The sequence below is a fragment of the Seriola lalandi genome, unplaced genomic scaffold (assembly GCF_002814215.2).
Source record: "Seriola lalandi dorsalis isolate HSWRI2012SDOR001 ecotype SW California unplaced genomic scaffold, Sedor1 jcf7180002054446, whole genome shotgun sequence".
NCBI classification, from domain to species: Eukaryota; Metazoa; Chordata; class Actinopteri; order Carangiformes; family Carangidae; genus Seriola; species Seriola lalandi.
The window spans coordinates 278,769-291,796 of NW_019524999.1; the positions used below are offsets into that span (position 1 = coordinate 278,769).

General features: G+C 41.2%; 1 protein-coding gene across 12 annotated transcripts in view; it reads right to left on the reverse strand.

The window, feature by feature from the left end:
- Window positions 1-222: 222 nt before the first annotated feature.
- Window positions 223-13,028, reverse strand: part of adgrl2a (adhesion G protein-coupled receptor L2a) — a 95,294-nt gene continuing 82,488 nt past the window's right edge. For 4 of the 12 annotated variants that reach the window (XM_087175314.1, XM_023411056.2, XM_023411054.2 and 1 more), the window contains 7 exons: window positions 11,393-11,484; window positions 8,718-8,886; window positions 8,366-8,494; window positions 7,459-7,555; window positions 5,619-5,747; window positions 4,799-4,816; window positions 223-2,837 (listed from right to left, as the gene is read on the reverse strand). In XM_087175314.1, the coding sequence (XP_087031440.1) occupies window positions 1,984-2,837; window positions 4,799-4,816; window positions 5,619-5,747; window positions 7,459-7,555; window positions 8,366-8,494; window positions 8,718-8,886; window positions 11,393-11,484 (1,488 nt within the window). In that variant the 3' untranslated portion in view covers window positions 223-1,983. Of the gene's footprint in view, window positions 2,838-2,891; window positions 3,507-4,798; window positions 4,817-5,618; window positions 5,748-7,458; window positions 7,556-8,365; window positions 8,495-8,717; window positions 8,887-11,392; window positions 11,485-13,028 lie in introns of those variants that run through there. The other 8 variants (XM_023411059.2, XM_023411058.2, XM_023411063.2 and 5 more) reach the window with 7 other exon arrangements.

A 13,028-nucleotide genomic window follows, 5' to 3' on the forward strand; every position in this document is an offset into this window, starting at 1 on the left:
AGCAAATATGTGTCATACTCGGCCATATTATATGTAATATATTTCTACAACTGCAACCAAGTGTAACATTGACCCCTTGTTAGGCCCATGGACACGTTTCCACTCCCACAAAGCATTAAGCCAACATCTTACAAGATTCCTATCATGCCGGGCTTGTTAATGGTGCCAGGACTATAGCGCTCATTCAATAATATACTAAGTGGACAATGCTGTGAACCAGTGTCATTTTGAACCTTTATTAGTGTTACAACCACACAGAGGAACATTTACAATGCAGTTTTCCTACCTGAGTTTCTCATCTTTGAATCACATGGAAAGATTTGGCTTCTCTAACACATATGGTGAAATGAGCTCTCTCTACTCTGCATCGACTGAAGAAAAGCAGAACATAAAGCAAACAAACCCCCTAGAAAACAAATCCACCAATTTGCCTTTCAAGGTGCTCGGGACTTTTCTTATAACCTGAGTCAAAAGTGTATTTTGTCCATAGCAAAATAATTAAACCTGTTTTCTCAAATAGTACCAAAAACAGAAAACATTAAAAAGCAACTGGCATTTGACAAAAAAATCTCACATTTATTTTATTTGTTAAACAAGTGTTGAACTTTACATCAGTCTTAAGTGATGAGCCCCTTGGTAACATGTTTACATAAAAAACATGAGCTACAGTACAGCATGTATACCAGTGCTGGAAAATATTCACACATTTCCCACTTATCTTTTGGAAAGATTTTAATAAATAAAATGTCCAAACCCACGCGGAAGAACTACATTTATGATAGAAACTTTATTGTCAAAAGTTGGTTTCAATTCAGTTGCGCTTGCCCATCACTTAAAAAGATCTATTTCATTCAGAATTACACAAAAAAACTGTGCAATGCATAAATCACTTTAACTGGGTTTTTGCATTCCCATTCTACTAAAGTAATGCCGAATGAACATATTGCGATGGGCGGCATCAATGGAACTCATTTAAGCAAAAAACACTGTTCACAAGTGGAAAAAGTGATAATGCATCTTTGTAATTTGTTGAATCCTCCTTTCTTTTCATAAGCCGTTACGTTCAAACATACTACCATGAATGAAGTGTTGGAACCATAAACACACTGTATAACATATGTGCAACTTCTACACAATAGTCTCTCAAACGTAAAATTTTGCAATTAAAAGGTTTCTTCATATTTACGGTTTCCCATGAATTTTTATTTTACACTAGCAATACAACAAAATATATATTTTAGCCATTTTCCTTGACAACAGTTCAATGTACAGTTGAGAAAATATAAGGCCAGGGGCTTGATTGCTAGTGGTTATACAATCCAAACTTCATTGTGATGGAGAACGACTCTGGGCGACCAGGACATTATATTCCTTCTCTGACAGTCTGATCAGGAACATTTTACAAACATCGTCCATGACCTGGTCCAGGGCTGTTGTTTTGTTTCCAATAACAGAAAAAACAAAACAAAACAAAAAAAAATAGGCTTCAACGAGGATGTTTGGGAGTGTATGTACAACCTTTAGACCGGGGGAAATTGCTGATCTGATGTAGTCGGTATTTATTCTTTTTTTTTTGTCTTTTTTTATTTATTTTTTTTATATTTTCGTACCTTAAATTTTTCTCAATTACTCAACAGCAGCAGCACATTTAAATACATAGTTGGCTTGTCTCTTAAACTTGAAATTTGACTCTGCATTGTATGTACAGTCTCATTAAAACTTTGCACTGCCATCGCTGTGCACCAAGTCTGTTGGTCTGCAGGGAAGGTAGGAAGAGTGGCATGTCCGGGGTAAAGGAGATGGCAATGCAGATGGGGGAAAGGGAGGTTTGTAAATGGCTAGTGTGTATGACAGGGCTTCCAGGCTTGCTTCAAACAGAAAACAAACTCTTCCCTTCCCTATCCCTTCCCTCGCATGTCCTCCAAGAGGTAAGGGCTGCAAAAGGGAAGGAAGAGGTTCGGGGGGGGGGCGATTTAAATACATTTAAAGGCTTGTCACTAACTGCATCTGTCCTTCCCGTACATCGCCCTCAGGGATGCAGCCCTCTTTAGTAATAGGTATAATGTAACCATCGCTGCTCCCTCTGCCTATCTGGTAATAGGCTTGGAGCTGGTGGCCACCCCCTAAGTTAGGCATGCTCTTGTAGTAAACGTCCTCATTCTCGCTCCTCTTAGAAGGGGACAGGTCCTCCACCACATCGGGGCTGCTCTCTGGGAACGGCGAGTCCCTAAGATTAGGCATACTAGTGTACAAGGAGTCTCTGTTTGGGGACTGCAGACTATCGTCGGGGTTGGTGGGTGTCAGCTGGCTGACAAAGGTATCAACTCCCCCATCGGTCCTCACCTTCTTCTGGGGAGCGTACAGAAGGGAGTGAGTCCGCTGGGGGATGAGCGGCGCCTCCAGCTCCTGCTGATGGTGCAGCTCGAGGCCCACAGTGTCACCCATGTGCACCAAAGACGAAGCGTCAGCTACGATAGCGTCGTCTTCACTGCTGCTGCCGCCTATTACCGTCACCTTGGGCGGAGCCCGCTCCACGTGGTGGTGATGGTGGTATTGCGGGGGCTGCTGGTGGTGGTGGTGGGGCGGATGATGTAAACTGGGGTGCTGCTGCTGTTGCTGTTGGTGGCTTTTGTTACAGGCACGCAGGTTGTTGTGAACTAGCTCAGAGATGATCATTTTCTCGAAGGCAGCATCGTCCAGACTGAGGCCGCAGTCTACTACCTGCACACTGTCGCCAAAGTCCCCATTGCGGAGCGAGTAGCTATTATTAAAGTTACCATTTAGCGGTAGAGTATCCATTGCACTCGTATCCCTCACCGCACTGTTCAGTGAGTGCCCTGGAAAGAGAGGAACATGTGAGGGGATTTTACATTAGTCAACACCAATAACCATCAAAGAAACAAAGGTTTAATGCTGTTTAGGATGCAGTTTCACATAGAGAACTCAAGTCAAATTAAGCCATGCCATAAGTCCATTAGTTAGGCACAATCCTTAACATACAATATACAGGCATGCATTATTTGCAATGGGAAACCATTTTACTTTCCAACATATAAATTTTTACTTTCCCTTTTAAAAAATGCTTAAAAATAAGCAAAACACTATGCTTTTTCGTCTGCCACAAAGGTGACAAAGCAATGAAAAAGATCCCAAACAACATTAAGAAAACAAACTGAAACAGTAATCACCATCACAACACACCGGGCAAAAGTAGATGTCCACAAGTATGAAGCCACAAACGGGCAAGCTACAACACTTACAGGTTTTCTAGCAACTAATAGGTTGAATGTGCCGAGGGGAAAGAAAAAGGACAGAGATGGGGAAAAGATTACATAGACAGAAAAGGGAAAGTAGTCATGTATCAACATGGGACAGCCATCTTTGTTCTCACTACAAGGGGAGCCCACAAGCAGCACTCCACCATCACCACACACAGCAGGTGAAAAGACTCACTTTAGACAACTCACATCATGTCTGTCTGCTCAGGCTATCTGGTCTAAGAGCAGCTGATGTACAAAAGAAAGTAAAATGATTTATTGTAACATGAAGAAGAATCACTCAAAAGAACAACAAAACATAAAGTAAAAGTCTTAACTGCAACTTAGCGAGAGCAAGGGTTCAGCAAATGAAACAAACAAGCATTAAACCGCTTTTACTTTTATGAATTAAATGTCAACAGCTATTTTTCTGTCTAAATATATATATATATATAAATATATATATAATTTTTTTTTTCATTTTTTTTTTTTCCCATGTTTTTGTTTGCGCTGGTACACTTTCTGTCCGTTAGTTGGCAGCTTGTGTACCCAAAGCTGGCAAAGGTCAGAGCTTGCCCGCAGCCCAGCACTTGGCATCCGTCACAGTGACAGTTCCCAGCGAGACCCCGGTCACTAGCAGAACAGCTCAAGAATAACACAGCCGCTGCAGAGGTCGGACACGGTCATGTTAGGAATTTCTCAAAGCATGGAGGTCATGGAAAACAGAGGCAAAAGGATAAATATTAGCTATGCTGTGATTGAGAGGGGAGATAAAGGAAAAATGTGCTCTGCTAAAATGGCCTCCGTGTAGAACAACAGATGTAAAAATTAAGAGGAAGACTAATGTGATATTTAACAGGAACATTTGTCCTTGTCCAAAAAAAAAAAGGGGAGTGATTGTGATTGTAGTAGGGGTGTTAAAAGTGCATATCTTTTGCAGAGCTTATTGGAAATTAGAGGACAAAGTTATTAAGAAAAAAAGAGGGTAAAGGAAAATTCAACAGCTGCTGCCATGACATCCATGTGTTTAGGTAATTTAGCGGCAATTTTAGACAGGTGCTGTGTGGAAAGGTGTGAGCGGGATCCGACTGGACACTGAGACTGCTGAATGCCACAGGAGGACAAACAATTTGGAAGAAAAGCAAAAAAAAAAAAAAAAAGGAAAGAAAGGATAAAGAAACCTTTCTGATAAATGCTCCTTTCTTCCAGAAAAGAAAAAGCAACACAATTTTGGTCTGTTAAAATCACAAATTAAGCAGAAGAGAGAGAGAGAGAGAGAGAAAAGCAGAGTAATGGGCATTTGCGATAAAGCCGTCAGATCTCAGAGATGACTTCGAATCACTTAAGAAAAATCTTTTGCTTCTTTTCAGATTAGAGCAGAATTTTGTGCTAAATAATTTTGTGAACCACTTGCTCACTGAGTGTGTGTTAATGGCCTAAAGTAAACCAGTGATTGTGCCAGGGGGGGTTTTGGTTGTTTTTAATAAGCATGCTGAAAAAAATTTACATTTGATAGGCAAAGTTAAGTTTTACTCCCATACTTGTCTCTCTGTAGGTCACTAGAGGGAAGCACAGGGGAGAAGCACAAAACATGACAAAAGATGCCATTTCAGTTTCAAGATAGAAGAGCACACATCATCACAGCACAGTCTTTACAGTGTGATATGAGATATAGCTTTTATGTGTTTCACCTATTAAGAAAAAAAAAAATCTAAACATGGACAGTTGAATGCAAAATGTGCATTAAGTAGATCTGTATTAAGCAATATAGATTTTACTTGAACATGTTTTTAAGAGGAAAGCTCCCTGTGAAAGTAACAAATCACCTGATAAATTCGGGAGCATAAATCTTACTAATCATGCAGTTTATACTATGGCTTCAGGTCTACACCACTGTTTACATTATCTCAGGGCAGAATGTGCAGTATCTCTTTCCCATCTTAATCATTATGTCGCGTTCAGAGTTTGGAGAAGAGAAATATGAGAACACAGGCTGGATCGAAACAAACCACAAAAATGTGTTCTACATGAAAACGTGTGCCTGTTTTCGCGCTCAGACACACACACACACACACACACACCCACACCCACACCCACACACACACACACACACACACACACACACACAAACACACCACTGCTACTATCAAACACACACAATCAGTACTTTATCAAGTATTTGGGAGACAATGATTCAGAGGGAAAGGCGATATTGCAGAACATCCTGCTTTTCATTTGGCCTGCCATATGCTCAGCTGAAGAGACAAAGAGAGAGAGAAAGAGGAGGCAGAGAGAGAGAGAGAGACAGAGAGAGAGAGAGGAAAAGCCTGAATGCATGGTGAAAGTGTTAAGTAAGCACACCTGGCGAGTTAAACACTGGAGCCGTGGGGGTGTTACATACGACTGTCTCAGCCAGTAAGGTGTTATAAGGGTTGTTAGTGCCTTGTGGTCGAAGAAGAGGATTTGTTAGTAGATAATTCCCGGTCATTCCTGGAGTGGCAAGACAGAAGAGGAGCAGATAAGTTTGGCGTAGACAACCGACAGAGACTCAAAGTTTCATGAAGAAAAGAAATGAAGGACAATTTTTTTTTTTTCTCTCTTTTGAGGTGTGTGGTTTCATCCAGGGTATCTGGCAAAATCTGACACTCAGGGTGTTTATTTTAAAGTTGATGATGCAGGATAAAGTTTGGGACAAAACAAAACAGCTACTTCTGCAAACTCCTAAAATATTTGCAGACTTTTCTTATATTTAATAACTTTAGATAGCAGGGGTTGTTTTTCAGGTTTCAAGTTCATTTGTGTTATGTGTTGTTGCAGGTCATTCAGGTCCCATTACATTTATGAACAAACTATCAAGTCGCTGTGCTCATTATTGCATCCTGTCATCTGTGCTTTTCGTAAGTCATATTTACTTTTTATTTTCAGCAAATATCATTTCTCAAAAATAGCCCCCTGCATTCCTGCGATTGTGCTAAGGTTTTTTCTTTTGCTGATTGAACTAGGTCCAATTATAAAATCTCCCCTATGACAAAGAACAAAATCCTTCCAAGTTTTGATATCACACTCTTTATTTAGACTCATGTTTGGCCATTTTCTTCCAAAACCTTATCTTCCTTTCCGTTTTTTTACCCAGTTTGTGGTGTGTTTTAAGGATTTCCACCTACCATTTATCACCTGTGTTAAATGCCATCTGTCATATTGGGAAGTCTCCAGGGATGATTTTAATGACAGGGAAGTGCTTCCAGGAGATAGAGCCCTCCTTTAGTGCGCGGACTCTCCAGGGTAACTAGGCTATTACACCCCGGAGTGATCAATATCCAACCTTTACATTAACATCTCCAGGAAATGGTACTGAAGGAAACAAAAGTCGTACTTCTAGATTGTTACTGACGTAAAAACAAGTCAAAATGTGCTTCAAAGCCCAAGGTGTAATTTTTTTTTTTTTTTCCCTTGTGGAAAGTGACAGCGAAAAAGAGAGAGAAGGTAAAGATCGGCAGCGACAGACGAGTGGAGCAGAGAGAGTCAAGTTAAACTACCTCGGTGTAAACCCTCTTTTCCCTTGCATGCTTGGAAAGCCATTTCAGAGGCAGCAGAAAGCCTAACAACACACCAAGCACTCCAGGTCAGCCAGAGTTGAACATCATCTTCTCATCATCATATTTGCGCTCAAGCTAAATAATAAATGACAGGTTTTTTTTTTTCCTCCCTCTCTCATAAACCCCCTGTAAAGTAACAGAGGTCACCTTTTATGCCAAGCAACAAATGGCCTCTCTCTGCGTGTTAAGATTTCCCTGAAATAAAACTTTATTTTCCCTCTGTTTTTATTTCTGTCTATGTTTCCCCTGAGCCTGGGTATGAACTCCGGACGGCCAGCACTTAAATAAAAAAACGTTCTTCAAGCCTTGCCCCACTTTGAGAGTGACGTTACAGGCCAGAATGACAGCGCACAGGGTATTTGAGGATGGATTTTTGTAATCCGTCACTGGCAGGAACAGGGAGACTAAACTAAAGGCTTAGATCTTTTTTTTTTTTCTTAACTGCACTGCTCTGTCTTTTCAAGCTGAAGGCATTTATTATGATTACCAGAGAGGGATCCTGTATGGTGGTGTGAGATCATTGGAACTTGAAGGAGATATTTTTAGCTGGATGATGAAATGTGTGCATAGGTGTGCATGTGGAGAGAAATGAGGTGTGAACTGACCTTGGTTAAGGGTGGAGGTGCTGTTGATGTCACCTGAGATAAAGGAGGACTCAGATTGCTTTCTTACGGTGTCATTCCACATTCTCCTGATACGACTCTGTCAGGTCAACAAGGGACAGTCATTAGGACTTTAAACAGGCCCGCTCACCTTTCAGATCAACTTTCATTTATTTTCTGTGTACATACCACTGATTATATCACTCCTCACCTGAACTACTAATATGCAGTGAGGCAAGAGCAGCACTTATGCTACCTTTCTCTGTATGCGTCTTTCAAAACTTACTTTATTTAAGTCAACTTTTGATCGACTTCAGCTCCAGTCATGAGTATCTTGAACGAGGCTGGAGGTTTTTAAGTGTGATAGGGATTTGTCTCTTTAAGCAAAGTACATTGGGAGGTGTTGTCTAATAAGGCCTATTAACCTTTAATAACAAAGGGACAAAGCAAATATATTTCTTTGCAATTTCGGCTTTCCCCCGCAGGAAAATGTGCTTGCAATGCTCTTTAAACAGTGCAGTGCTATTTCCCATGCACATGACGTTAGTGAGAAAAAAGATAAAAAGCAAGTGCTAAAGGGGCAGAACAGAAGAAAGGTATTCATGCAGTACAGCAGATGCTGCTTGTAAAATGTGGCATAATGTTTGTGTCTCTTGATCTACCTCTGAAGCTAAAACTTATGATGTGCATTTTTTGTGTGTGTGTGTGTGTGTGTGTGTGTGTGTGTGTGTGTGAAACCTACATGCTCATGATGAAAGTACATTCTCATGAACAATTGTTTCAACCATAACAATATAAACAAGCTGTAAGATGAGTGTGTGTGTGTGTGTGTGTGTGTGTGTGTGAACAGTGTGTTCTTCTCAGTTTTGACACTCGCCGAGTCTCTGACTGTGTGAAGCTGCTGGTCTACCTGTGTACCAGAGGAGTAGCGAGCGCTGGTCCGTGTGGTGGAGGTCTTTGCAGAACCGTGGGAGCTCTCAGTCGGCAGCCCTCCGCAGCAGTACGTGTGGCGGAAGCACTTGCTGTACTCTTTGCGGACCTGCGTGAGCAAATAGCCGAGTGTTTACATACAATATTGACTTTACATATGACTTAGCCAAGATCTTGAAGCAAGCTGTGTTTGTTCTTTATATCAGCGTGCAGTGCTCTGTGAATTCTGCATGCCGATGTGAAGGTTCGGCCTCGGCTGCTCAAATTCAGAAGCCTTTAACCTTGAAAGACAAATCACCGTCTCTGAGCCCTGCGGATAACCAGAAACTTACTTTCTTCTGGAGAAGGCAATGGAAGATGAAGATGAACATTCCTTGGAAGGTGTTGAATATGGTGAAGAGGTACGCCATGACAATCGAGGCCTCGTTGATGAAGAAGAGACCAAAGGACCACGTCAGACCCAGCAGGCACAGCAGGGCAAAGGCACCCATGACCCAAGACCTAAAGGACGGCAAGAAACAAACACAAGGAGAAGACAAACCCAGCATGAGAGGCGTTCAGTGACAGTATAATGGCTGGGATTTTTCAAATCACTAAACCTATGAAAAGCCAGCAAAAAGCCCTTCCCCACTGTCCCCACCCCTCCATTCACACACACTCTCAGCCCGAACTGAAATGCAGTTCCTGCCTTCAAACAGACAAGAAGGAAGCAAAAACCTTGATCTGGTTTTCTGTAAATAACTTTATCTGTGTTAGAACATCATAATCAGAGAGCACAGCACGTTTCAAAATAAGCTAAAAGGCATTTTATACTATCATCTACCAAATATTATTGAGTGAGTGTGTTGTCAGAACTGGAGAACCAGGCATACGTGAAGGAAAAAGAGAGGTTCCCTGCATCGTGTGTGAAGGTCCTGTGGAGCCTTCAGACACCAGCAGTGGTCACAGTTCAAAGGCTCAAACACACAACAACAACAACCACAACAACAACAACATCAACAACAACCACACCACTGGATTTCAAGATGATGGATGTGATGAAAGTGAACAGTCACATGGACAGTGGATGAGTGGCTTTGAAGCTGCAGTTTGGGAGAGGATGAACCGGCCAAAGAAAGAAAAAGAACAACAGAAATAAAAAAGTAAAAGAAAGGATAAACGAGGAGAGAGAATAAACTACAAGCTGAAGAGGAGACTTCTGGTCAACGTGTGCTTACTTGATAAACCGTTTATTATCTTCATAGCTAGAGAGCATGATAAGCAGGAAGAGAGAAACACAATTAGATCAGAGCGCAGAACAGCGTGGCTTAGTTTGAGTGAGATATCTTCAACTTTGATCCATGGGAGATCACGGGAGGCAATGAAATTAAGGGTCTAACAAGAACTGAAAGTTGTATGTTGTTTGCTATTGATGATTCAATTACAAGATTCCGTGTAAAGCATTTGGTCAGTGCACATTGTCTGTGGTACAATTTGAATGTGTGCTACTGTATGCGTGGGTGGTGTTGTGTGGGTAAAATTTTCTGAGGTGTATAGCGAAAGCTTACCCAGGCAAATCTGTATTATAGTAGCCGTCACAAACGCGATAATTACTGGTGTGGATGGCAGAACAAAGAGAGGAGGAGAATGATAGCAGAAGAGAAAGGAGAGGGTGTGCGTTAACTTTGCCTTCACATGCAACATGCAATGACACTGGTGCTAAACTGAGTATCAGACCAGACTTTGGCACGAGAAACACAGAGAAAGAGACCACAGGGAAACAGCTATTAATACACAATGTATTTCTGCAGCATAAACAAGCCTAAGAGAAATCATTTCGAACAACCAAGTACAAATGGCACACCAGTGTGAGTGCCACCATGTTCAGTCAATGTGCTCTGTTGTGGTTTCCTTGATAAAGGAGTCGTCTATCTCAAATAAACCAAGGAGTCTAAATAAGCCCTTTCCCGACTGTTCCTCCTGATTGCAGTTTTACCGCAGAGCTGTAATGTTGCACACATTCATTAAGGAAAAATGAAAAATAACAAACATTGGATAAAAATAGCTACACCGCTGCTTCTACACACAAAGTCGTGAAAGTTGAAATATAATGGTGCAAACTGAGATGGGGCTGCACTTCTGTGAGCAACAAAAACACATAATCCCAAATTGAAGAGGTCCGGAAATTCAGCCTGCAGTAAACACCAATAAATATCATTTTCACGTAAGTGCAAAAAAAACCCCCAAAACAAAACAATTAGTCGTTCGGAAAACTTTCCTTCCCGAAACAAAACACATCATAAATGTTGAGGCGACTCAGAAAGCTAAACCGAGAGGGGGGATGGGGTGGGGGGGTGGAGAGCGGTGGAGGCGGTTGTTTTGGGAAATTTCTTTTCTGGGACTAGAAACTGGGATCTATAAAAAAAAAAAAGAAAAAAAAGAAAAAAGAAAGGTTTGACATGTTCCAGCGGCAAAACACACATGGTAGCTGTTCCACTGTACCCCACCCTAGCAGAGCCAGTAGTGCATAGTTAAGTTGCAGCCTTTAGAGTGATGTGTGTCATGCCAGTGCAGTTATGTGGCTAGTGGCTTGGAGCAAAACAACAAAGGAAAAAAAGACGACTGTGACGAGTCTGTGTAGTCATCATGACAGCTCAGTCAGGCCAAAAGTCTAAATCAAAATCTGTATTACATTTGAAATGTCTAGAATCAAAATAATGAAAACCTCTGTTAAATGTTCCATTTGTCCTGGATCCTTTCAGAAAACTGACCCACCCCCTCCCCGCAGCCCCCCCTGCTGAAAAAAGAAATATATTCTTATGTTTTAATCATTCACACGTTACTGAAACTTGGCTTGGAGGTGGGGAACGTAATGCATTTTCTTTAAAAATTATATTTTTTACAAAAAATCATTACCTCATGAGTAAAAGAGCCTTAGTCTTCCTGGGGGCAGTGGCAGAATAGCAGCAGTGTTATATTGCTGATAAGCAAGAGAATGTGGGAGTTCAGCGTGTGACGCTTTACTTACTTTATATTCTCCAGTCGGCTGGAGTCTGGTTTCAGGGTGGTAGAGTGCTTCACCATTTTGTACATTGTGATGACCAGGAAGATGAGATTGAGCTGTCAAAACAGAGTAATGGCAGTGTTAATCCATGAAGATGTACGAGTCAAGATATAGCAGACAGAGAGGGAAAAAAAAAACTGTTAATTTGTCTATAAAATATATTAAAAGAGGAGAGCCTTCAAATCTCTGCATGTCCACAGACTAATCCAATAAACATCTATCGTTCCAGCCAGGCTCAGACGGGCCGACTGGCGCCAAATTTAGTGTCATTCTATATCAATAAGAGCATGGAAATGCATTAAAATCCATCACAGTTAAAAAAAAAAAAAGAGAGAAAAAAAAAGGAAAGAAACATCCACACAGCAGCAGTCTGGCAAAGGCAGAAGGGAATGAAAGTAGCAGGAGAAATAAGAGACCCTCTTGTTGTACAAAACAAGTGCATATCATTTTATGCACATAGTGAAATATTATAAGGTATAGCCAGCTACAGAAGACTGGAGGGAACATGGTGTATTTTGTTCAATTCTTGCGTGTGGACAGATGAATAGAGAGAGAGAGAGAGAGAGAGAGAAAGAGAGAGAGAGAGAGAGAAAGAAAGAGAGAGAGAGTGAGAGAAAGAGAGAGAGAGAGAAAGAAAGAGAGAAAGAGAGAGAGAGAGAGAGAGAGTGAGAGAGAGAGAAAGAGAGAGAGAGAGAGGGCGCTTGCTTTCTTGTTTTAATGTATTAAATCTTAAGGGAGCCAGTGGCACATATCAGGTTGAGACAAGGATACTATGTGCTGTGTTTCTGGGCGCATTTATTCGGTACCTTAAAAATCAATACCTTGATTTAGAGACACAAAGGCTGGATGGGCCAGCAAGGAGCCGCTCCAAATAATTTACTTCAAAAACATTTATTCTGGGGCAAACTAGTCCCTGACACAGCATGTACATGCGCTCTCAGCAGACTGTGTTTGCACCGCAAGCCAGGCATGTATAAATAATGTCAGGGAATATCTGAGAAAGAAAAATTGAAATGTGTGTCTCCAATAGTGCATATCAAAGAATCAGACAAATATGAAAATACAGCCGACAAATATATGTAAGCTACTGTATCTGTGGCGTGTGAGTAACAACAAGAATACATACAAAGAAACACATTTGCAATAGCAAAAGGTTTCTTTTTTTTTTTCCAGGTGAGCCTTACAAACTACTGCATTTCAGTGCTATCATAGTGTTGAAAAAGAAAAATGGAGACGCATTGCCAATATGAAGGCATGAAATAAATGAATGACCTTTCTGAGGTGGACTCAGACCATGGCCATTCACTCTTGAACAGAAATTATCCGTGTTCTGGTGCACACTGCTATCAAAAGACTGCCTGTGATCAATACATCACCCCTCCACATGCAATCAACTCATGGAGCCACTCACAATAACCCAGGCAGTAAAAGAGAGGGACGACTAGAAAAAAAGAAAAAGAAAAGAAAAAAAAGAAAAGAAAAAACCCTGAATCGTGAACCTTCTTTCATATCACAGACAGCACTGAAACTATGTTTTGTTTCGCAGCCATCAGCCATTATTTCTATCAGCCGCCTTCATGAGTCAGACAGTGGGGGGGGC